At 40.2% G+C, this 25,790-nt stretch overlaps 1 protein-coding gene across 1 annotated transcript in view; it reads right to left on the bottom strand.

Moving 5' to 3' along the window:
• AUTS2 (autism susceptibility candidate 2) overlaps positions 1-25,790 on the bottom strand; it is an 802,063-nt gene that overhangs the window by 232,305 nt on the left and 543,968 nt on the right. Inside the window, 1 exon segment of the mRNA XM_010585913.1 lies at positions 13,016-13,045. Coding sequence (XP_010584215.1) covers positions 13,016-13,045 — 30 coding nt within the window.

Raw genomic sequence — 25,790 nt, 5'->3', positions numbered from 1 at the left:
GTCCAATGTGGAAGGGGCTTCTGAGGGCTGGTGCACAGAAACAACAACACAAAAATAATAAAACTTATTTTGGATTTCAGGCTTCAGCTGCAGAAAGTCTTCCGTCTTGAACCTTATGTTTATACTGAAATGGAGTCCCAGACAAAGACCATGTAGCGAGTAAGTTCAGAGCTGCTGTTATTCTTGGACCAGGAAACAGAAACAAAAGTGCCGTGGCGATTGTACGGAAGTCGTGATGGAGCCTCTCTTTCATCGCATTTTTGATGACATATGATAAGTATGAACACTGATCTTCCAGCATGTTTCTATTTTCCTGGGAGTACAAGATACTATGGATTCCTACCATATTGAAAACAACAGCCTTGACTTAACATCCTTGCAATGCCCTCTAAAACTGATCTTATTCAGCCTGCAGCCTGTCTGCTTTATCATGGTGAACTGACACCATCAATCAAAGTGACCCCGGTAACATAACAAAGAGAAGTGGCTCCATTCAGGCAGTGATGGTAATACTTCCTACCTCTTCAGCTCCTTGAAGTGGAGGAACTGTAAGTGTTTTACAGAAAATTAGCCAAGCCTCTTAGTTCCTATGAATAGGTAAACTCAAAAGCAGGTTGGCCTTCACAGGGCACAAGTCTGAGACTATATAACACCCCTCACTCCATGACGGATGTCCTTGGTGGCTGCAGCCACAAGGTATTTTTTACCAGAGATCATTACAAAGGCAAGGAGGGCCACACGCTCACAGGCTGCTGTACCAAGGTCATATAAATGTCTAAGAGACAGAAACCAAGTTATTGAGAGTTTAACTGATTTGTGCATGCCAGCAACAAAGCGGGGCAGAGGACGGAAGACAGAAATGCGTTAATTGGGGAGGCTGAATGCTTTTCAGTCGTCCGCTCCCCACTGCACTCATTGACGGGATGTGTGCCTCCCCAGTCACAGCTCACTGGGGCTGACCCTGTCCTGTCTCAAATCTTATTCCTCTGCTCTAAACTAGCAGACACCTCTCCTCTCCTCCCTGTAGTCATCAAGATTTCACAAAACAAAACAAGACAAAAAACTGTAAATGCATCAACAACAAGAATCCCGCCCCACCCCCCAAGTCCTGGTGGCATATAAAAATGCTGACAGAAACTACGTTTTCCAAATGAGGTTACTTGTAAACGTTTGGCACATACAGTCCAAACTTAACTTCTCTATCCTCCTTCCCAGTCTCTGGCTAAGAATTTGTACTCAATGGGCAACTCAGAACCAATAAAGCAGCCATCTATCAACCCCCTAAACCAAACAGTACTACCAATGTGGTGCCAGAAGTTAAGAATTTGAAAATGTTGCATGTCTTGCCCATTCCTAGAACAACCCCTTCATCTGAGATTATTAGACTATCATTCATTCTTCAGTTTGTCTAGGATCTGCTAAATGTTTCTCTATAAATTCATCACTCAGTGCCCATTCACAGCCATGCATTAACTGCTCATTTTTCTCCGAAAGTAAAGAATTTGATATGACACATAAGTCACCATAAACTCTACAGGATTAAGTTATTGCATCTTACAGCACAACTGGTTTCTACAAATAATACTCTGGAAAATGACATTATCACTCAGTGATTTGGTTCAATCTGATTGCTACAGTTAATGTAATAAAGTAACTCAATTAGGATGCTTTTGTTATGAATGAACAACCTTGTTCAATATTGTCTGACTGTCCAGAGTCAGCTTAAATGTGATGTTGAGATGGCCTGTGAAGCCCAGAAATTTGGTGGTGCATTTTAAGAGGAGATACCAGCATGAACTAGAAAGCCCAGGCAATTTTTAAAGACACACAGGTCACCTTGGTGCCTCCTACTAGATGAAAATTACAAAGCAGGCATCTTTGTAATGCCTGCAAGTGAATCCAGACTTTCAACAGAGTTCAGAGAAAGGCTTGCAAGAGTCAAGGCACACAATTTGACTCTCATTTTCAAAGCAAAGCACGTCAGCTTCACCTTAAGCCATTTCTTCCACATTTTTCAGCTCCCGCCAGTAGCTCTCAGTGTGGAGACCAGTAGTCAGCTCATGGTGTGCATATATTGAGAGCCTGAGAGAACCCGGCCAGTTAAAAGTTAAACATGTTTTTGACCTTTTCCTATTTTCATGTGCGGTGTCCGTCAGAGGTGCTTATCACATGTACCTGGAGTTACCTACTGATACACCAGCTAAGGTAAGGTACTCCATTACTGTTAAGCATTTAAAACATACTCATTGTTTGCACATCTGCTTTTCTTAAAACTACAACTCCTTGATTCTCAAAACATCTCTATGTGAAGTAGAAAACCTGAGGTCTTGCACTATAACCTGGTGGCTTATCCTTCCAACAAAATAAATCAGGGGTTCATTCGTGGGTGACATAGCAAGGCGCAGGGAAAGAGACTTTCAGAGAAGGTATTATCTTGCCTATAGGTACCATGAGGGAAGAGGGAGGAAGAGGTTACGCAAAGCCTGCACTAGATTAACAGAAAGATGAAAGTCCAGAAAGATCCTCACTCTGCTGGTACCTGTAGGCCCAACCCTAATTCAAAGCATGTGTTACTCTCTTCACTTCTACCCTGTTTGGGGAATTTCTGGAATCCAAGATACACAGTAGCTGTATTTTACCACTTCCAAGTCCACAATACCCTTATTAGTGCTGAGCCAGATGGAGAGAAATATGCAGAAAACCAAAGCAGTACTTGCTGGAATCCTCAATTCATTGGTGCATGCATTTAATTTCCTGTCTCCTTGTTTTCAGCCTGTCCTTGGATATGTTTGTGAGAAACCTGAGATGGTTACATGTGTTGTGGCCTCCAAGACTCTTAAAAACATGAAATAATTACCATAACTTCGATATATAATTTTTTTTTCTTCTCTTTCTACAGAAACCTCCAAAGAAATGTCTCACCTTCTCAGTTCTCAAGCCTAAGACTTTTTTTCTTTTCAAGGAAATGTGAGAACAGACATTCAGGAATGGGGAGCATGCCTCATACATGACTGTAAAATCTGTTTTGTTATGAAAACCAGATGTTATTCAATAGCATAAAGTGTATATGAATATTACACTTGAATAACATATAGTAACATACAGTCCTTAAAGAAACACTTTTTATAATCTAGATACCTTTGGACATGGCCAAACTCCAAGATCCACAGACTGAATTTCTGCCTGTCTCCATACACACATACCATACGTGCATGCTCATGAATACCTACTTCCAAATACACATACAAAGCATATACCTAACCAACAAATAGCTATATATTGGTGTATCGATCACGAGAAATGTGCCAGCATGTTTCAGTACATAGATTTCCTTTCAGGATATTTAATCTTATTTTTGTGTAGAAGGTTTACAGACACTTGTGCAAAATAGAAGACGTATCTTGTAGATTTCTTAAGAAAGCATCTCAGTTGAAACATTCTAAATTAAGTTTAAAATCCACATCACCCAGGACAACTTTTTTTCCAAAGGCTGGATTTCAGAGATAGGGAGAGCATGTGTGTGCATGTACGTTGTGTGCACACACAGACACACATTTCTTCACTGAGTTGAAACTACAACTCTTGTTACATGGAAGATCAGAAAACCATACTGTGATTGTACTTCATTCTGCATCAGTGGCACCCTGAAAATGAAATCTTGACTGGCATTCCCATGTACTCTAACAACCTTCATGGAACTACTTTGATAAAAGTTTTGCTACATATAAAAAAAAAGATCTAACACTAAAATGTGAACAAGCAAAACTATCTATCATTTGGAATGTCTTTCTTATTGTGATCTAAGCTGCTGGGAAGGCTTTAGGAATTTGCATTATCCTTAGAGATGTCTGAAACTGTCTCTTCTGTTTCTTGTATAGCACTGAGCACATCATCAGCTTTAATCTTTCATCTCTTCTTCCTCTTTCCTCCCCTACAGAGAATCAAATCTTACAATCTATACACAGATAAAACTCTTGGGCCTAGTAAAGTTTGGCTCTAAGTTTTGCAATAAAGATAGGAAGATTTATTGCCAGGAATGCATTATACGAAAACAAAATATCAAGTTGTCTAAGTCAGTATCACATCCCCAAACTCTAGGTGAAACAACAAGAAAAAGCAGAGTGCACCTCGGATGGCATGATTTAACATGGAAAGATGGGCATTCAGGGATACTTTCAACCCAGACAATCTTCTACTGAAAAGCATGTAAGTTGATAAGCCCTATCACTTTTCTCACCTCACTGTGAATATAAATGCAATTAAACACTTCAAAAGACTGAACAAAAAAAAGCTAAACAAACAAAACCAAGTTTTTGCCATTCTTCCTCCATCTGCTAATTCACACAAAATAAGAATGAGGACAGAAAAGAACAACTTCTAGGATTTCAAATACACACAACACCCACTTACCTTACAGAAATCCTCTATATAATTACATACCTTTTGCCTGAAAGTATTATAGGTATTAGTTCTGCTGTGGGGAGGAGAGCTTGTGGGCAGTGCATACATGTATTGTAGATATTTATAAAACCACTAGGACGCTACAATAAAATTATCTTGGGGTATATATTATGGTTTTTCAAGAGGCATTTAAAACCAGTACTATATTCAATTTAACCTCTCCCCTAAGTTTCCTTAATACACATTTCTCTGTATAGCTATACCTCTAATTTTGAATGTCAATATATACAAGCAGACATGTTGCAAATAATGTACATCTATATAAACAGGCATGTTCAATGAAAATAATGTATATTATTTCCATAGTATGTATGTGCATACATAAAAACACATGCTGCAAAATAATATATATGTATATGTGCTATAGCTGATATTCTAAGATCCTATACAAGAACAGTAATTACTTATACAAAGATAATAAAAATTTAAAATAATGAATATATGTATGTACTGCTACAATTGTATGTATGAATCTGCATACCGCATATATGCATAAAGCATTAAATAGAGCACAACATGAACGTATAAATATAACATCAATGTTTGGTGTATTTGCATATTACGTACTCGTTATGCATCATGGTACGTGCCTGTTACACACACACACATTTAATACTCACATATCATTCCACAATCCTGGATATTTTTGCTATTAATTTTAATTTTCATACAATGATTTTATTTTTATCCACGTAAGACAGCTCGCAAATAATACTTTTTAAAACCTGATGATTGAGCAGTATTTTAAGATAGTGATGTGACTGTGTCCAAACTCTCAAAGCACCGCATACCCTAGGAGGAGCTTTTGGGGGCATCTGTCCCAGCCTCCCTGTGTTTCAATTCTTGATTGTTTACTCAACTGCCAGAAGATGGTCTAAAGCCCTGGGGAGAGCAAAACCTGTTTGGGCCATTGACATTGAGTATCCTTGGTGCAGGAAGTCAGGACCTTAGAGGTATCCATCATTACGCCTGCCTGAAGGCAGGCTGGAGCCAAGGAACTTGCCTGAGAAGCTAGTAAAATTTTAATGCACTCTGTAGTGTGGTCATGTCATACTCAGTTATGGCAAATAATCCCAGATGCCTGCAGAGGTAAAATGGAGCTGTAATGTGCTTGCCTCCTAACCCGAGCTGACAGCAATGATGTACGACTACCATTAGCGGAAAATATCACTTCAACTAACCCATGATCCAGCTCCGCTAAGGGTCACATTATCCATGAGGAACAAATTACACTCCCAAAGTAAATACAAATTTTCTACACGAAATGGGTACAAAAAAAAGGAAAGGGGAGCTGGGCGGGGGAAGGGGGAGAGGGTAGGGGGAGCGAGGACTGATACGTTACCTATGACAACATGCTGCTGAGTGACAAAGATGATAAAGGACAGGACAAATCACGGGCTGAAAGCACCATGGCACAGCCAGCCCGGAGAGCACGTACCCACGCCTGTAAACAACATGTTCGCTCCCCTTAGTGGCAAACGCATAATCTTTTACAACGAACATGCTTGGCTCCAATTTTATTACCACTCTAGCTGTAGGGACCCTCTATGTGGCACATCAAATGAATAAAAAGGATCCTTATCTTTCCTCCTAATGGGCCTTAAACAGTAAGAAATACTTCATGATTGCCTGAGCGTTGCTAGCATATAAAGTCTGGGTGATCTCTCACCCACGGGGCAAGTTTAAGGTGCTGCATTTTCCAGAGTTAAAAAGACAACACCTGTACAAATATGCAGTATAAATCGCACTGATGGGAAACATCCTGGCTTTGCAGAAATGGTTTTAGGAATAATACTGAGAAACTATTTCTCTAATCCTATCCTTAGCCAAAATAAATATATGCCAAGCAGCAAGATATCAGTATCCCATGACCTGAAGTAATTGCTTAAAATTGGGTTCTCAGCCACGGTTTCCCCACGGAGCCTTGTTTGCTAAACATGTTGGTACCCACCATCCAAGGAGTTTTTTCAAGAATTCAGCTCCCTCTTACTCTCGTAAATAATCCTTTCACCCTTCCAGGAGCACAGTGTGCAGCTGCTTGGGGCAAGAGGGCTGAATGGGCCTGACAGCTACTCAGCCTTTTTCAACCAGCTGTAACCTGCCACACAAAACCCCACTGAGGTCCAGTCTGAGGACAGAAGGCTCCCATGTAAAAGTCCACCCCTGTATTGCAGTCAATCCCCTCTTCCTGAACCCTCAGGACCTTGCAACTCCCTTTCCAGTGGTTTCCCCTTGCTGTGCCCCTTCCACTCCCTGGCTGGGAGCGCCAGGGAACATCTCATACAACGTAAGGCTACACACTAATTTCTCAGGCTCTCTTACAAGACTGGAGATGACACATTTTATATTTCAAAGTTTTCCTCTAGAAATCACCCCAGTCTTCATACACCTACACCTAAAGTTGAAGAGTGTAGAGAACAGAATGAGAAAATGAACCCTAATGATATGCCCCTCTTTCAATAGCTCAATAAATGCTGAGACTTCCCTCTATGACCAAAATTTTTCAGACCAGGAAAATCATAATTTATTATTTATACTCCAGCAGTGCATAAACACCAAACTGAAACCGTGGTTGAGTTTTTAAACAGTCAGAAGAGTACAGATATTACTGTATTACTGTATGGCCATGGTGGTGGCCATATAAAAATTTAGCTGGCTCCCAGCTATCTACCTGCTACAGCCCTGGCGCCATCCAGGTGGACATTTTTCTTTCAAGTCCTACCCAAACTCTTCCTTCCCTCATGCCTCCCAGGAGTGATGGAAAAAATATCCCCAATACAGTTTTGTTTCCAAGCATCCTATTGAAAAATCCTAAACTGCTGCAACTGCCCACATAAGAGTGAATTGCACCCTTATATAAATGTACTCCTCTGTAACATATAAAATGGCATAAAGCAATTTCATCACTATTTAATCCATTTATGATAGAGCTTTTACTTCCAGCAACAGAATATACAGAATGTAGCCCTGTGTGAAGCAGCTATTTACCTTGGTCTTATGTTTTCTAGCACAGTTCATGGTGGGGTTGCTTTGGGTTCTTTCTGTTTCCAAAGAAAGGACAATTTGCTGTTCCCTGCACGCATTTCGGAGGAAAGGGAACAACAGAGAAGCACTGACACACGGGCCAGCACAGCTGAAAACAATGCTCCGTTTATTCAGCAGAGACACAACTGAGCAGGACTCTTCAGATCTGGAGGGCAGGGAGGAAATAGCTTCTGAAGTTCATGACCAATGAACTTTGCACCTTTTGGTACTGAAAGGCATGGTTTTAAGTAGGCCCATCCCAAGTTCCTCTTACCATAAAGATATCAGAGCATTTATAATTACCTAAGCCAGTTGAGTTTGTAAAGCTGGGCTAAAAACTGTGGGATTTTTAACAAAGCCAGAAGCACATTGGAAAGCAAACTATGCACAAATGCACACACGCGCACAAATACATTAACACTTGTATGTGTGGATGTTTAACTACCAAACAGTGAAATACAGTCTACATACTAAACCCGGCAACACACATCTGCCAAAGTACTACTCTAAAATTGCTCTCCAACAGCTATACACAAAATAATTGTCCAAAAGCACTTCAGAAACATACACAGGGTGCAGGTGTGAATGCTTCTGTGTGTGTATAGATATGCACAAATAACAATTCCTTTTATCTGAGCATACCAGAGTGATTTATGATATTTTCCATGCCATAATCTTTGGTTCATAGCTGTTTTATATGCAATCAAATGTATTAGCATTATCATTAAAAACATTCTGATGCCTTCAGCTTCATAGTGCTTTCAATGGCACAGTATTTTTCTCTTCAAAGAGAAAAATAATGAAGTCTCACAAGCAACACGCCCCCACCAGCATATGCTTCTTAAGTAAGCACAACACCCACCCATCCCAATCCCTTCCCAAGCTGGGCTAAGTTTTGTTATTCTTCCCCTCTGACCATATGCCAACACCTTGCAATTTAGCCACCGGTTTGACTGACCTCTTTCCTCCCTTTGCATCCTACACAAAGTCCACTCAAAGCAAAGCCCGTTTCAGTAGGAACTCTTGGCAGTTCTTGAGCTGCAGCTGTAACTAGCCAGACACTGCTGGGCCCCAGAAGAACACATTTTAATGGGATTCAAGAGCCTCATCAAGAGACAACTGATTGGGTACTACTAAGATACACACAGAATTAAGTCATCAATTGCAGTAATTCTTTTAAGTTGTACATCCTATCAAAGTTGGATAAAATTCAAGCAAGAAGCAGGCCTCTTCTCCTCTTGAATCAGGCATAAGTAACAACTCTGTGTACATGGCAAAGCAGCCCCCCTTGATCAATGAAATATTTTCCTAAGAAGTGAAAAATCACTGAAGTGCTCAGATTGAGCCTTAATTTAAAGATCAGTCTAATGAAACAGAGTGGTGAGAAGACATGGTAGAGATGGCGAATAAAAAAGGACCTTACTCCTTACCTCATCTTTAGCACTACACTTCCTTACCAAAGCTGTTTGTATGTCTTTTCAAAACAGGACTTCCTTTTATTGCCAGAAGACAAACCATGTGTTTGCACGTACGTTTTTAATATTGTATTAATTACCATGGGTATAATTTTAAAGACTGTATCTAGAGATCAGAAGATAATACAGTTGCACTTAAATTTGTCAGCTGTGCAATAGCTTGCCCTAATTTTAGATTATCAGCTCTGGAGACCTGCTCAAAGAGTTAGACTGACAGACTTTTTAATGGAGAAAATCGGAGTTCCCCTGGGATCCATACTTTTTTCTGATTCAGTGAGAAATCCCAGTGGCATTTGCTGAAAGGATCCCAGGATGGAAAATGACATCTCTCTAAGAATTAGCGCTTCACATTCTGATGCAAGTCCTCCAAATATACTCTCCCTCCACAGACATACTTGCTACCTCTTCAGGTTTTTTAGCAACAGAAGAGCGAAATGCCTACTTTGAATGCTCCATCCAGGACTGTGTGCCAAATTGGAATGAAGGAGCATGAATCTATATAAATAGATAAATTATCCACCCAAAACATGTCATTTAAAATTGAGATGCTGACACAGCCTTAGCTACAGTACTGCTAAGCAGGGGCTGCATCATTTTTCAATTAAATATCCTTGTTTCTTCTTCCAGAGAAACCTCTGGAGAAATGTCTCATTTGAGGGCAGACATAGACAGAAAGTGACTCTGTCGGCTCCCAATTAAAGGCTAGGGAAGATGGATTGGAGGCACAGCCATCACCTAATAGAGATCAGATATCAACAATGATTTACGCAGCTAGATGGATACATATTCAAGCGGGGAAAAAATAATACTAACAGCCTAGGAGACATTACTTTTCTTATTCACCTCTCACTACTCATCTGCTCCACAGCTTCCCAGGTCCTGTTCCTTCCTGCGTTCTTCTACTTCACTGTGGCCCACCTAGTCATGCCTGAACCAACTCATCTTTCAGCCACCTCGATCTGTCACACACCTTTCATCATACTGATCTGCCATTTTTTATTCAAAGGCACTGGTCTATCTTTCTGGATTCCAGGTCTTATTTATTCTAGTAGAAATATGTACCTGTCTTGCATTACTTCTACCTCTTGTGGATCTCTTCCTTCCCAGGCACACTGAAGGATCAGCGTGGCTTTGCCCTCAAAAATCCTAAGTGAAGCAAAATTGTTTCCTTTCCATTTTCCGAACAGCAAGGACATATATACATAAACGTGCAGCAATATGCCGTGTATTCTGTGTACTTCAGGATACCAAAATCTGCAAGATAGTCCTGAAGAGAAGAAGATCTCCTCTTCCCAGAAACATTTCAGGCAAAGATGTTTGTGGTGAGGGGAGAATAAGTCCACAATCCTCAGAATACATTGAGCTAGACCGACCAAGACCAATTTGACAATTTGCTACTAGAACAGCTCCACAGTTGGAGGCTAATACCCTCATCATGATATAAGACATTTGGGTCAAGGATCTTAAAACTTCTAATCCTGCTGAGTATCCTCAGCTCCTATGGTTATTAATGAAAACTGAGGATGCTGAGCACTATTAATGAAACAATCAACCTCTTGCACAGAGGTTTGGCACCCTCACTTCTCCCAGTGCATTTTGCTTATAGGAATTTTTGGTCCTAAAAATGTTATTTTATTTAAAGCAAGAATTCAAAAATCTTCTGGGTCCTATTGAAAGAGATCTAAAAGATCCTGCCTGTCTGAAGAAAAGAAGTTTCTACTTGTCAGTTAAACAAAGGAATAACGCACAGCCTCTTTTATAGTGTGTACTTTACCTGTCATCCAACAGCCCATTATCATGTCACGGCAGAGTGCACTTTTCTACAGGTCACTTTGTTTAAAATGACATGGATAATGCACATGTCAGCGAGCTGACAGTCCCGACCGTCCTTCAGAGATAAAAACCGCAAGACGAGCGCCTGTTCTTATCTGGGGTACATGCCTTGGTCTATCATCTAAGTCAGGCAGAACATGATTTCTCCAGAGAGCACTTTTTTCATTTCCTGATTTTAAGAAAATCAAATAAGCACCATTTGTCTTCATCTGAATATGCTTGACCTGCTCAAATGATGATGTCTCGCATTTTATAACAGGCTACATATGCTGAATTCAAATTAACAGCAGAACAAGGCCTTTAGATCTTTGCCTAGGCTGCCAGCACAGGCTGAATAAATATGCCAGGGTTAGCTGTTGTCTTTTAGAATTGGGCCTGAGCTATAAAACTCAAAGCTGGGTCTGGTTCTGGGATTTGAAAAGCTCTAAATTATTAGGGATATTTGGATCTGCACTTAATCTCATTTCATTAGGGGGGAAGACAAAATAGAGATCACAGAGATGAAACACACATCTGGATTTTAAATCCTTCCTGCACAAGTACTGGGATATTCTGTGTGAGGTACGATCTTGAGCCTCTCTTATATTGTGTTGCAAAAACTATCCTAAACCAGCACATCACCACCATCCCCAAAAGCTGCCTCTCTGCCTTTTTATATAGGCGTGCTGTAAGAGAAAAATACTGTAAAACTGGCAGAAGTTTAGCTCCGTAAATGCAGCAGTAGCAGGAAATTACACTTCTAGTTCTGGGTGCCATAAACACAGGAGCTGAAATTCAGTTTATCATCTTGCACTGCATAAGGAACATCCTGAAAATGAATAATCACTTCACAGGATGGAATGTAATGGTAATGCATTAAAAATTCATATCTAAAAGTGCAGGTTAATATTCTGTGCAAAAACCCAACAAAACCTCCCCTTTCTGTTGTCACACTGATTAACTCCAGTGATTAGTTCCCTTATGAAAGGGAAATCACTGCAGTACAAAGTAAACAGTGGTTCTTTAACATAGTTAGCAAATTATTAAGAAACATGAGGAAAAAAATCTCTACTTGAGAAATTACTGAAAAGGCTGAAGGGCAAAACTTTGGCGGTTATACACAGAATGGTTTGAAAATTTCCTTTTGCTTCCTGCTACACAAATCCTGTAGAAAACTGATTAAATTCATGAAAGGTGATTTCCGTATTCATTGTTTCCTTGTAAATTTTGCAACGTATTTGTTCTTTCCTGTTGTGTAAGCTGCACACCAGCATGGTCATCTCTCTTCTTCTGGGCTTGACTTGGAGCTAGTTAACAGAACCACTCATGAAACTCTAAACAATTCAATGTTATTATATGAACGATATTTTCTGACATTACTTTACCCTCCCCCAACATCCATCCCGCAATTTATCCAGTGAAAGAGGAGGCGAAAGTGATTACATTATCAAAACATCCCTTAAGCCTCAACATACAAATTAAAATCCCCAAATCCAACCTGGAAATAAAGAAATTAGACCAGTTTTTCTGCAATGATTATTTCATTTTTGCCAATGAAGGAAGGTAGCTGCTAGTCCATTCACAACATAAGACCTAAAAATGTGCATTAGTGTGAATACTAGTTCTTCATTATTATTAGTCTTCTAAACAATACACAGCATTAGAGATCAGTGCCTGACTCTTTTTCAGCATGACATTCTTCCCTTTTTCCACTTAGAAACCCAAAGTTATTGAGATAATTATCAGCAAGTTGTGTCACTTGACTTAATGTACAGTTTCCAAATGTTGTTTCTAAAAAACCAGATGTATATATCAACTGTAACACTTCAATTTGAGTTTGAAGACCCTTGCCCGCAGAGAAGAAAAACAGGCGATAACAGTGGTTAAATAACTGTTAAAAAGTGCAAATGTGAGGGTTACAAACATATTCGGTTGCTGTTAGAACTTCCCAAGCAAAAATGTAGCCATAGAAGAAGTTGGTAGTGAGACTGGTGTTCATAATCCACCCCCACAAACCATGGCATCAATATGCTTGAAGATGAATTGTGTAGCCTCCAAAATATTCATTAGAATTCTCTTCCCTTGGAGGTCTATTCCAAAATTAAATTAAAGGAAAGAAAGTCTTTTCTCTGTATAGAGAGGCTTTAGATCAATCCAAAACGAAACTCTGAATAAATAGCAGAATAAGAGGAGTAAGTGAATCCAATAAATTATTTTGCTCCCATACTGATTTCCTTTCTTACCTTTTCTTCTTGATCACTGTCACTGTCACACTGAAACACAAAAAAGAAAAAAAGAACAGGTAAGAGAAACTTGCTACAGCAAAAAAATTAAATATTTCTATCAACAAGATGGCTGAAACTCTTGTAAACCCTATGGCATCAAATCTGGTACCTTAAGGAAAAAGCTCAATTACTGTATAGGAGGGAGTTTTCCCCCACATTGTTGTTGAAGATGATACATTTGTATGTTTGAATTATGAAAAAATTGCTCTGAAAACAACAAAAGCCATTTCCAGTGCCCTCTGTTAGTTTAATTCACATGCACAGGAGCTGATGGTGCATGAGCACATTTAGACTCCAAAATTGGATCAGGGAAGAATAAAAACAGTATTAGAGGGCTGTTTTGTTTTCTTTTGATGGACATTATTTTTCATACTGCCTGCCAATACATCAGCTTCAAAGGCTCCTCAGATAGAAGGGTATGAAAATGGCTTAGGTTTCCTTATCCCAGAAGAGAAGCATTTGCAAGGCTTTTTCTAGGACTACTTGGAGGGTTCACCCTATGTCTTTGCTTACTGCTGCTAAACTAAAGAATTCAGAGATCACAGTGGATGCAAGAACATGCCAAATTAATTGATTCATTGAGGTTCTCTGTAATTCAAGAGTAGGCCAGGTATCATAGTAAATACTTAACAATACTATAAAATGCTGAACAGTAACACTAGCGGGTCTTGATATTTATCAACTGCCATTGATCAATTTTTAAATAGCTTTTATTATTGTAGAAATACAGCAGGACTAGATGAATCAAACCTCAGTACAGATAAGCATCAGAAACCCCAAACACGTTTAGATTTGCTAGTACAAAAGCTGTGCTGGAAATAGGACTGTAAGGCCCATGCGACTCACTTGCACCTAGCTGCTTCTTTCAGACTCAGATCTGATTAATCCCACCTAATTCTGGGTAACTATGGGGTGGTCACACTTGGCTACCTCTACAGCAGAAGAATGAGGAAAACACCTCCTTCTGTTTGAGTTTTTTTGTTGTTGTTTTGTTTTGTTTTTAAAAAAAACCTATGATTTTAGATTCCAGAGGACTGAATTGTATCATTCAAGGATGAACTCACACCCCTTCAGATTCAATGGCAGATGTTTCTAAGAAAGCATAACATCACCAAACAGGAGAACCAGGCATTCCGAACTCAAGGACTAGCTGATTGTGTTATGTTGTTACAGCAGTCAGTTAAGCCCTTTATGCATTTGTATCCTGTTTAATGCGTCTTCGAGAATTTTCATAAGACAACCAAATTGCTTTGAAATTAGTTATACTTTGTGAATTCCAAAGGTTAACTATACAGTGGGATGTGAACAGACATAGCCAACTACACCCACAAATGTATGTATTTGATTTGCACAAATCAAGTCATCTTCTGTGTGTTCTTTAATTATAACTTTTCTGTTTCACTGGCTTTCTCCTCATCTTCATCAGTACAGGGGGTGAAAAGGTGCCTTCCCCACAACAATGAGCTACATACTAACAAATTAAAGATAAGAACTATTTCTAGGTATTTTTCAAATAATTTTAAATGAAGCGAAGATTAGGTGAAATTACAATCTGCTTTCAGATAATTCCAAATAGAAATGGAAGTGGAAACTGAAATAGTTTATATAGCACTAGTTGCATCTAAATACTCTGGTAACAAACAAATGAGAGGGAACATGAAGATATGCCATAGTTTTAGCTTGAATTTTGAAACCCTCACCCAACGATCAAGTTAATGAAGAGAGCGTACTTAACTGACAAAAGGAAAACTGCACATTTCTAGAACAGTATGGTGTATATATATATGAAGTACTCACACCCTTACCCTGTAAATATGCATTTTGACTTCAGCATGACTACACATATGAGATTTGGGTATGACTGTAAGCATAGGTAAGTATGTTTGCAAAGCAAGGCCCTACATTTACACAAAAGCAAACACACACATGGATTTTCATCCATGAAAATCACAGCATGTCACAAAGATTTCCCATTTGCTATCTCTATTTTACAGTTGTTGGAAAAATTCAGCTTTTGGGCTATAGCACTTTCTTCCACTGCTTGGTTACAGCCAGGAGGGCCCAGCAGTTCTGAGGTCCCTATGTTTCAAAACAGGGAGCTCAGAACCAATTCCTCCATTTGTTTGTGTCCCCTGCCCACCCTCCAGACAAACTCCAGTACAATTCCTGATTGTAATACCTGAATCCAAAAGGAGAAAGAAAGGGGGTAAAAAGCGGATATGTAAGCAGGCAAGAATGATTCCCTTTTAGCAGCAGGATTCAGAGGGTTTTAACATGCTGTCCGCTGGCGCGGCACATGTGCACATGTTCTGTGACCCAGCTGCGGTCACAGCGCTTTGCAGCCTCTTCTTCCCCCACCATTTTTTGTCTGGTTTAAGGAATCTCTCCTCCACTGTGGATTAAGTTTTTCCCGACTCATACACTTGGAAAGAGCTCAGAGTTTTGCGTTTTCTGCAGTGTGGAGGTACTTGGGGAGAAGAGTACTTGCCAGCAGTGACATCTGAATTTGCCAGCAGAACAGTTACCCGCATCCGAGTGAATCTGCAGAGAAAGTGCACAGAGCGACGTCGGTGGGAAGTTATTTCCATCAAAGTGTTAAGCCTCCTGCTTTCCGACAGTCCAGTTCTAATTTCAAGGTCCGCTTAATTCCACATCAAATAATTACTGCTATACCCAGAAGCACCTTGTCTCCAGAGTTAAGCATATGGCGAAGGACTGAGACCTACTGGTGTCCATTATGGAAGCAGCACGGATGCCAAGCCGATTAAAAATGCTCAGGCTCCCTTCACAACATGCCCAGTGACTGACAGCTTCGTGATTTGGCCAGTCACTGTGGCTGCCAAAAAAGCCTCTGCTGCATGGAGGCCCACATGGCACTCTGAGAAAACAGTTCCATTCCTGGTATTAAATTCCCATACTGACCCGAGGACTTTGCTGTGAGCTCAGCAGGAGCGCACCATCCAATTTACAGCTCCATCCTCCAGAGCCCTTAGTGCCAGCCTCTGGCAGAGACGAATGATGGTCAAACCCCTCCAGCTCATAAATTATGCAAAGGCAATAAATGCACTCAACAAACAGCTCCTAATGTTTGCCTAGCCTGGCTCCAGATACACTTTGTAAAATGCCAGGAGTCCTGCACACACAAGGCATCTATTTCACTCATAAAGAGGTTTTGTTGGTGGGGTGCGAGGGAAGGAGACCCACCGTCCAGCAGTGCTGTCCTGTTCCAATAGCAGAATTTTATGGACAAGCTGTATGAAAGAAAAAAGGAGGGACAGAAGGAAAGGGCTTTAAGCACTGCATTGGGGTTATATTTACATGCAGTATGTATACGTGTGTGTTTGTGTGCGGGCATACACATTACACGTGCATGTTTTGCACATCCACGTTAAGCTGAATTTTCCCTGAGGATTAAATACGTGCATTTCCTCTGGTTCATGGAAAGAATCAGACAATTTATGTGCAGGGGGAACTCCAAAAAAACTTGCAGAAGAAAGAAGAGGTTTGCTACTCAGGGTGGAAACTGAATCGGAACAACTGTATGTTCTTCCTATTCCTGAGACTAGTTTGCTATTTAGTCACTCCGGGCATTACACTTGCACACAGATTCCCCAGTGGCCCTTGCTCTGATGTGCTCATTTACATTTCTGGATGCATTTTCTTCCCAGAGGTGCTAAAGCACAAGGTGTTTCCATCTTCTGCAGGCTTGCTGCTAACCACTTCTGGAGAACAGGCTTTGGAAACCAAAGCTGACAACCGTGAAGTTGATTATTCAGAATAACTGGTCAATTTGAAGACTTGAGTCTGCACTGCTTGCTCCGCTCCTCAGTTCCTCCAGCATTTCTCTACCTCCCAGGGCCACAGAAAAAAAGTAAAATGATTTAAGTGCTTTGTGGTTCTCAGACCACCAGACTGTTTTGGAATCAAAGTGATGCAAATGCTTTGTACTGGCCTTCTGCTTTGGGCTGAGTTTCAGTATTTTGTGCCTATGACAAACAGATAATTCTTCAGTGTTCTCCCATGTCTTGTTTCAGGAAACCATGGCTCTGTGCACACACTGCATCGGAATATTCTGCAAGTAACTGGGAATCCAAAATATCATTCAGACATAGCATGACCTGATTTTTGGATAACTGCCACCAGCTTCACTGGAAGCTGCGAGTGATAATGTGACAAATCAGGACAAGGAAGCTGCAGACACATTTTACACCTGAACAAACAGAGGCTTCTTTCTCTGATTCTCAGGCTCAAGGCACTTACTATCTCCACATTGAACACAAGTCGTGACAGATTAAAGTCACCTGGGGCCAGGCTTGAGAAGATCCCAAGCCAAATTTCCAAAAGCTGGCCTACATTATCAAAACCCACCCAACCAACCAGCCCTTAGCTCTCATTTAGGCACTGAAATGAAAGCCAGATTAGCAAAACTGCTGAGCACCCACAGCTCCCACATACGGCCAAGTTTTCAAATAAGCATGGCACAAAATGCTGTGAGATCTTTTCAAACCACAGCCTGATGGGCCCCTCAGAGGAAGGAATCTTCGAAAAGGCTATTTTATGCTTTTGAAAGTCTTCTATGGGGCAGAAAGGACTCTTAACAGTTTTCCCAAAGGACCTACAGCACTACAAACCAAATCCAAAGCAAGGGACATAAAAAGCTCACTCAAAACTAGCTCCACAGATAAAATTCTTAGAGGACATACGGAAACATTAACATACAATCAGGGGCAATAATGAGACCAGACTGACAATGACTTGCTCAAAGCGGCCATAGTTATCACTTAAATTGTTCAAACACCTTTAATAACTAAAGCGTGCAGGTTACCAGCCACCACATCACTTGACACACACGTGCAAAGTGTTCAAGCTTCCTTGTGCAGTATTTCTGCAACTTCATGTTCAAGAAGTGCTAATCAGAATCAACAACCCACAAACTTGCATATTCATATGTGTGCTGCAGTCAAAATTCAAATAGTTATTCCTAAAATCAACCCCAGGTGAGGAGAGAACATACAAACTCCTAAGGTCTTTGTACCAATAAAAAAGAAAGCTCTTCTTTCTGCCTGAGCTTAAACTTTCTAAATTACCGCTATCAGTCTGGGTTGTGAAAGCATAAGATGCATTGCCTGCGATATGGAGTATGCTCACATACAACTGCAGTGGGAAGTGGAAAAAGAACTTTTCAATTCCCATTTGAGGTTTAATTGCTGCTGTGTTTTGTAGAAGAAAAGGAAAACTGAGAATTGGGCTGAAGATTAGTTGTACCTCCCAAATCCCCTGCCCCAGCTGGAGAGAGCACAAGTTAAAATGCACAGCACATCTCCCACAGCACCCGCAGAATGAGACTGATCCCAATGCCACATTTCAAAAATCAGACGCCCTATGTGATTACAGCTGTAATTTGAACCCATTTTAATAGCTTGAGAGAGTCTGGTCCAAATCAAGCTGAGTAAAGGTCTGTGCCACCTCACCAAGCTCATTCAGGCTGAAGCAACACTATGGATTTCTATGTACCTTGCTGATTGAACACATTCTTGTGCAAAAAGTGGCAATCATTGAATATATCATGTACAATGACATTGAGGAGGGCATTGTTCTCTATTCTGCTCAATGGACTTTGCTGGAACAGCTATTTCATATCTTGGATCCATTTATCATTGCCACCAAAGGAGTCAGTGCTGCTGAAACGCCAGCGCTGAACAAAGTGATTCTACTCATCTGTCTGCTGAAAAGAAATCTGAAGAAAATGAGGGAAAACCCAGACCTCAGCCATGTTCACACTGACATTTACAATATTCTTGTCCGTCTATCCACCAATGACAAACTGACAGCCCTGGAAAGGGCAAAGATGATATTTTAGCTATACAATTAGACCTTTGCTTCCAAGAAAAAAGGAGAAAAAAACACCTCCTAGATGAAAGGAGACACAGACAGGGAATAAATGGGCAATTTTCTAATTGATGAAATGGAGACAGGCAGAGTCACAAAGAAACTAAGAGCAAGAATTTCACTCTTTTCTTTCCTATCTCTGACTTTGCCTACAAGTAACATTCAGCATGGAGCTCCTTGCCAAGGAATCTTATATATAGCATCTTGCAAATTGGTTAACATCACAGTCTGCTTAGCAATTCTTCACCATTATCCACAGTGATTCACTGTAAGGAATGACTGAAACAGAGATGGTCTGAGAAGTTTATGGTCTGCTTTCTCAAAAGCTAAAATTACGGATTATTCACAGAAAAGTCCCATTTTACACAAATTACCTTAGTCTGGACAAAAGATTGCAATGTTGACCTTTAATCTGAATTCCATTTTACCCAAACTGCTTCACTTCAGATGAAATGTATCAGTCTTGGACATTTAAAGTTATCTTGGCCCCTTACAGGAAAAATATTCAGAACTTAGAACCACTTTCAGCTATAACTCTTTTTAATTCCTCACTCCCAGGACTTTGATGGTTGTTTTATGTAGCAAAATGACACAATTAGCGGCTCCTTCTAGCTCTACCATCAACAAAGCAAAAGTTTGATAGAAAGAATTCCATTTTGAGTATTAAAATGAAAACCCCAGATTACATTACTATCCATGATAAAGATGATCCACCTTATATTTATATAGGACATGTATATATCCTTGGCAACTGGTGAGTGGTATACATACTCCTGGTAGACCACAGGGAGCTTATCTGTAAAGCAAAGGGGGATTTCACTCCAGAAAGACAGCTAAACATTAATCCTATTTTGAGGTTTGATTCTGTTGTGTCGACCCCTGTACTGCCAGGGATATCACTTGAAGGGGAAGGCTAGTAGCTACACGTGAACTGGAGAGACTGGGAGGCTTCCTGTGCACGGCTGGGGAGGCAGCAGGGCCCGCAGGAGCGCAAAGCCTGCCTGAGGTCTGCCAGGGACAGAGGTGCAGCCCTCTGTCCTGGGCTCAGTTTCCCCCAAGGGAAAACAGGCCACCGACATCCTCAGGGACCTCCAGGCACAGCCCTAGAGAAGGATGAAGAGAAACCAGCCCTGTAAGAAACACATTTTCCTTTGCTCCCTGGAAAGCGAGCTGAGATTGGTAAGTTATTGCAGTTCTTGGGAAAGTGCAACTTCCTTCCCCCAGTTATCACTCCCGACGGCTTCCTTATGGTGTCATTGCTCAATGATCCCACAAGTGCTTAAGGCCCAATGCAGCCATCCCCAAAGAACAGGACGATGCTCCCACCAATGTCAGCGGAAGATTAAATGGGCTTTCCAGATGTACCATTAGAAAGCTAACGATGCCACGAGTTACTCAGCTCAGCATCTTCAGAAAGTGCCTGCCGCCAAGTCAGGCATCCAAATTCCACTAGACTAACTGGGCACCAAGCAGCTGTTGGCCACATATACAGCTGAATCTTAATTTTAGGAAGTCAATTCTCTTTTGCAATAGAAGGATGAACTCCCTGCCTCAGTTCCTCAATACTCTACATGAAAAAAATGACTAAAAATGCCTTTGCCTCTGGGACTCTGAATGTACATTTACTGCCTCCTTACCTGCCTTTCTGACTGTAGACAATTTGCAGTATGTAATGGTATTTTTAGCATCCTCTCAACTGACGAGTACTTTGGCAGGGTTCAAAAAATAAATAATAGTAAATAATAAAAAAAATGTTCATTTATACCGGGGGACTAAGTCAATAGCAAAGACTTAAACTAATCAGTGTTTAATGAAGTCAGTGCCTAATACTGCATTAGCCAGTGCATCTGTATAAGAAAAGATTCCTATTTTTCAGAACTCCTGGTCTTAGCACAAGAGCTCAGTTTGGAATTTGAGTCTTCTAGGTACTTACAGGCTAATGAAATCAAAATATCCTGATGGACAAGAAGCAAAGCATGTTACGGGTTAAAATAATACAAGAATCTATTTTTTCCACTGTGTTGTGATCCATAAAAATCACCCTGAGCCTTTCCTCTTTCTTCTCTGCCTGTGAAGCCAATTGCTTTGATTGCAGTGATATGAGCTTGCTGAAATGACTTGCCCTTGCTTGTGAAGCAAATGGAACATGCTAATAGAACTTATCGCATTACCCGATGCAAAAGTGCCATAGCTCATTACTTTAAGATAAAAGGATATCATTGCAGACGGGAAGCAGAATTGACTTTCTGAGGCCCGACTTGATGATGATTTAATCAACTGCTCTCTTTCACTTCTCATCTCTGTGCCTGTCGGTTTCACAGGTGCTGTTAAATGAGACACTCAGAAAGTGAGCGGAGGGAAAGAAATTGCTGTCATTACTTTTCAAGAAAGGAGGTATGCAAATTTTCGACAGAAAGATTGCGTTCATAATGGGCCTGGTAAAATACAAGGATCATGCTTGACAGGTGAGGGCAAGTCATTTGTACGTCCTTAAAGTGAAGCAACCATCCTCATTTAGAAATTGTGCTCGATAAGAGAAGCTACAAATGAAAACCATGCAATGGCTGAGAAGCAGCAAGCAAACCTTTGAAGACTTTGCTATTGCAGATCTGCCTTCAGCAGGTGCCTGGCGTGCCTTCACACATGTCTATTCCTAACTGCCAGATGGCCAAATTTTGACCTCAGTATCGCACAGAGAGCTCCTCTTAAATGTTTTTTTACTGTCAGCTTTGCATTCACAGTTTGGGGTCTGAGAGTTTCTTCCTTTCTTCATCACTGCCAGAAATAGAAATTACAAGACAAAAAACTAAGTGAGGGTTGAGTTAACTTTAAAAACAGAATCAATAGGTTGGAGGCAACAACTTGTTTCCTTCTGCATGTAACTGAGTATTACAGATCTTGGAAGATCCAGAGCTTATGGTTCATACAGTCAAGTAAAAAGTAAAAAGAATAATCCACAAAAAGGGTAGTGGCAGGAATCAAAGAGGATGAAAAGATGCTTCTCCAGGGCCCAAAAGGAACCTTGGGTCCTGTGTGATTGCAACACAAGAGGAAAGGGCAAAAAGAGAGTAACTGAATGTTCTATTGACCTGATGGAAAAGTTCTGATGTTCCAAAATCAGAAGTTATAAAAGCACAATAATTGAGAGGGTGAATTACGTACAGGCTAAAACCACTCTGTAGATCTTGGATGGCTATTGAGCTGTTTGGATCATTTTAAATGGGGAAATGAGAACTACCAAGCTTTTATTGGTGTCAATCAGGTTTTCAATCAGAGATTGACAGTCAGCCACAGCAAACAGGTTCCTTGGGGACTCCACCGTATGCAATGGATACAGTAGTTTGTCATAAAAACGTTGTCATTTTGTCTCAGATAACAGCATAGGACTTAAATAGAATTAACGTCATGAATATTTAGAATTAAACAAGAAACAGCTAGGAAATACTGCCACAAAGGAAGCCTGATACAATGGAAAAGGATTTAAATAAGAGCAGCCACTGTATTAATTCCACAGATAGGTGCATTTTAAGAATTTAAAATATTCTTTCTCAAGGTACACAGTCCATTTGGCTCAAATGCTCCTATGCTTATGAAACGCAACTATCAGATCTCTTATTTGACCTTTTCCCTGTGTGTCAGGTTCTTAACTCTCCATATCTACCTAACTTGTAGTGATCCACTAATACTCTTTGGATCTGACTCACTTCTCACCAAACATACTTCATTGTAGGTTGAAAAGCAACATGGTGGAGGAAAGATAGCTTTGGGCTAGGACTCAGAAGATCCACCTCTGTCACTGGCTATCAGTATCACCTCAGGCAAGTCACTTAGTCTCTTCTTCTGTCAACCCTCTACTTTTCATCTATGTGGGCTATTAAATGGTATGCTCCTTAGGATTTGGTTACCTTTCACTATATGTGTTTATAAAGTGTGCAGGATAATAGGGCATATTTCTTAGAGAATTTTCGTTTTAGCAAATAGAATAAATAAAGAAGAAGAAGAAAAAAGCATTAAGACTTGGATCAGGCCTTAGACACATCATGCCTATTTTCAATATAGATCTCATCTTCCACCAACTAAAGGCATGACCTATAGCTAATTATATCATTTCAACTGAAAATTATTTTTATTTTAAGTTACAGAAACGCCCACAAAGAAGCAGCAATACAATATCGGTAACATTGCACACGGGTTGCTCTCTTTTACAGGCTGCAGCAACTCTTAGCACAAAATGGCTACTGAAACACACATGAAGAGAGATTCAATTGATTTGTAAGATAAAATAGCTGTGGAAATACTATCTGAAACAAAAAATAAAGAATAAAAAGCCATCTCTTCTCTCCCAAACAACAGGAACTCTTTAGCTTTTGAGCTCTGTATCTTTACATTAGGCTGAGCACTTTAAACTGAATTGTATAAATAATAATAATAATAATTCCCCAAACAACCCAAAACAATTGATCCTTAGGGATAAGACCTTAACAGCTGAGCTATAAACCTCTGAACATTGGATTTTAATGGATACTAAAAAACTCTTAACTAAGTCCTACAAATATAACCTGAAACCAAATGATTTGTGTTGTAAGCTGTTTGCAAACTCCCATAAATGTTCCTCATTGTCATAATGCCAGAAAAATAACTCAGACTGTATACTCAGCCCTGTAAACTGGCTTCTATGCTGTGGTTTCCATCCCTTTTCCACTCTCTGTTTTATAATTCATCACTTGCACAGTTGTTATATATTATTATTATTATTTATTGCTGCCTTTATCATTTTTGTACAATTTATAAATTGTCTGTGCTAGACCTCAGGGAAGAGAAGGAATATTCTAAATCTACAGCAAGTAAATATAAATTGTAAAGACAATGGCACACTTTGGCCTGCCTGCCTCAAATCTCCTGTTTTGACATACGTGATGCTATAATTTGGAATCTGTAATCTCTTATTAGGAAATGAATGCATTTTTTTTTTTCAGAATGCTGCAATTATAATAATTGAACTTAAAACAGGAGCTGCATTTCTCTATTTAGAGGTAAGTGTAATTGTATATCCCCGATTTATCAGCTGGACTCAACCATTTGTTATTCATGGAGTGGCTGGGAAAAAGAAAGAATATTCATAGTTGGGGGGATGCTATCCAATGGACCATCCCCCTTCACTAACAAGCAGTGGCAGAAGTGGTACCTTGGCATGTCCAAATGGCCCCCACAGGTATGGGTTACTTCTAATTGACTCTCTAGTCTGGGCTCCTCCAGGTCTCTCTTCCCGAGGACCTCTGGTAATCAGCCCCAAACCCAGGTGTGCCTCCTCTGTTTTGAGAAAAAGCTATTACTCTGATATTGCCTTCTGCAGCACCGTAGTGTACAAAAACTGGGACTCACAGCGCTCAACTATACGGTTACAGTTACAGCAGAAAGATGGGAGTTTCAGATAAGACCCAAACCTCTGTTTTAGGAGCCCTTCTCATGTATAAATATTCAATGTGGAAAAAACAGGCCCTCAGTTTACCATGAATGCACTCCTGGCAGGGATATAAGAAAAATGTTTGGGTTTTTTTTGCTGCTGCGTTAACCTACCACCAGAGTAAGGCGATAAAAACTCCTGTATCATAAATGATATCACAGACTCCATGACTGTTATCAGCAGTGGCAAATTACCTGGCATGGCCAATGCAAGGTATTGCCCTGAATAGCTGGCTTTTAGCGCAGTGTTCAGAAAAATTATCCTTGTCCAGGCGAGTCTTGGAAAATGCAAGAGTTTTGCCAGCAACAACTGTGTTTAAGCAGGGCTGTAGCTAACACAGCGCTGAGTGTCGCTAAGACTGCCCATATGTTCCTTTTCCAGCTGCATCGGTACTGAGACTTCACACTGTTAGAAATTATCTCTTCCAAAGGGGAACCACATGTAAGGGCCAGGAGACATCCTGAATGTAAAACATAAGACTTCTCATTAAGTCTTCTGTCAAGAAAGAAGGGACGTAGTGAAATAGAAGAGGATGCAACTTGCAAAACAAGTCAGTCTGGGAATACAGAGCGCCATGGGAGTCCTAGAAGGAGCGGAAGCTTCATGTCTCCGATCCTTGTGGTCACCACTATCCCACAGGCAAAAATCCACACTGGATTTCTGTCTGCATGATCCCAGCAAACCACTTGCAACTTGTACAGTGTCCATAAAGGAATTTGAAACTGCTCAGCCTGTGCTGTACAGTTTTGAGACAGATTAGGAAATTCATTGCTTTCTCCAGAGATGCTCTCTATGAATACAGAGCCCTGGAATTTCACAAGGGACTTTTTAGAGAGGTAGAGGCTCTCTCTGTTTTATAGACTGTAGACACCAAACGATTGGAAGTTCGATTCTCATCTCTTTTGAAAATTTAGTAATAGGAAGGCTCTGAGATTTCAAACATGCTCTCTCTACAAAAACCTCTGTAGGCTTTATCTTCAATCTAAAAAGCAAGTGAATAACAAGATGCAATGGGTAAAAACCAGATAAATTTAGACTGGTGCATATTTTTAAAATGGGGAATAATTTCTTATTATTCACTTAAAAACAGAGCAGATTTTCCCTAACTGAAAAAAAAATAATGAAAAATTAAAACCTTGCCTAAATTTTGTGCCCTTGTTCAGTAAGAGTTATTGTACTCAAGACAGTACAATTAATTAGTGGAGATCATATGGCCTGTGCTATACAGGAGGTCACCGCAGATCATACCCTCATTGCCTTAAATCATGTGAATTTATAAATCCCTGAACATCCACACCTTTCCACTCTTACTTCCATGGCTAGCTCGTTAATGCTTTGGAGCTCTTATTACCCAGCAATTCAGGCCAATTCTGTTCAGTA

Source organism: Haliaeetus leucocephalus, unplaced genomic scaffold (genome assembly GCF_000737465.1).
Source record: "Haliaeetus leucocephalus isolate CR32 unplaced genomic scaffold, Haliaeetus_leucocephalus-4.0 Scaffold136, whole genome shotgun sequence".
NCBI classification, from domain to species: domain Eukaryota; kingdom Metazoa; phylum Chordata; class Aves; order Accipitriformes; family Accipitridae; genus Haliaeetus; species Haliaeetus leucocephalus.
The sequence above is the reverse complement of the archived record's forward strand: the minus strand, read 5'-3'. Positions and strand labels throughout refer to the sequence as shown.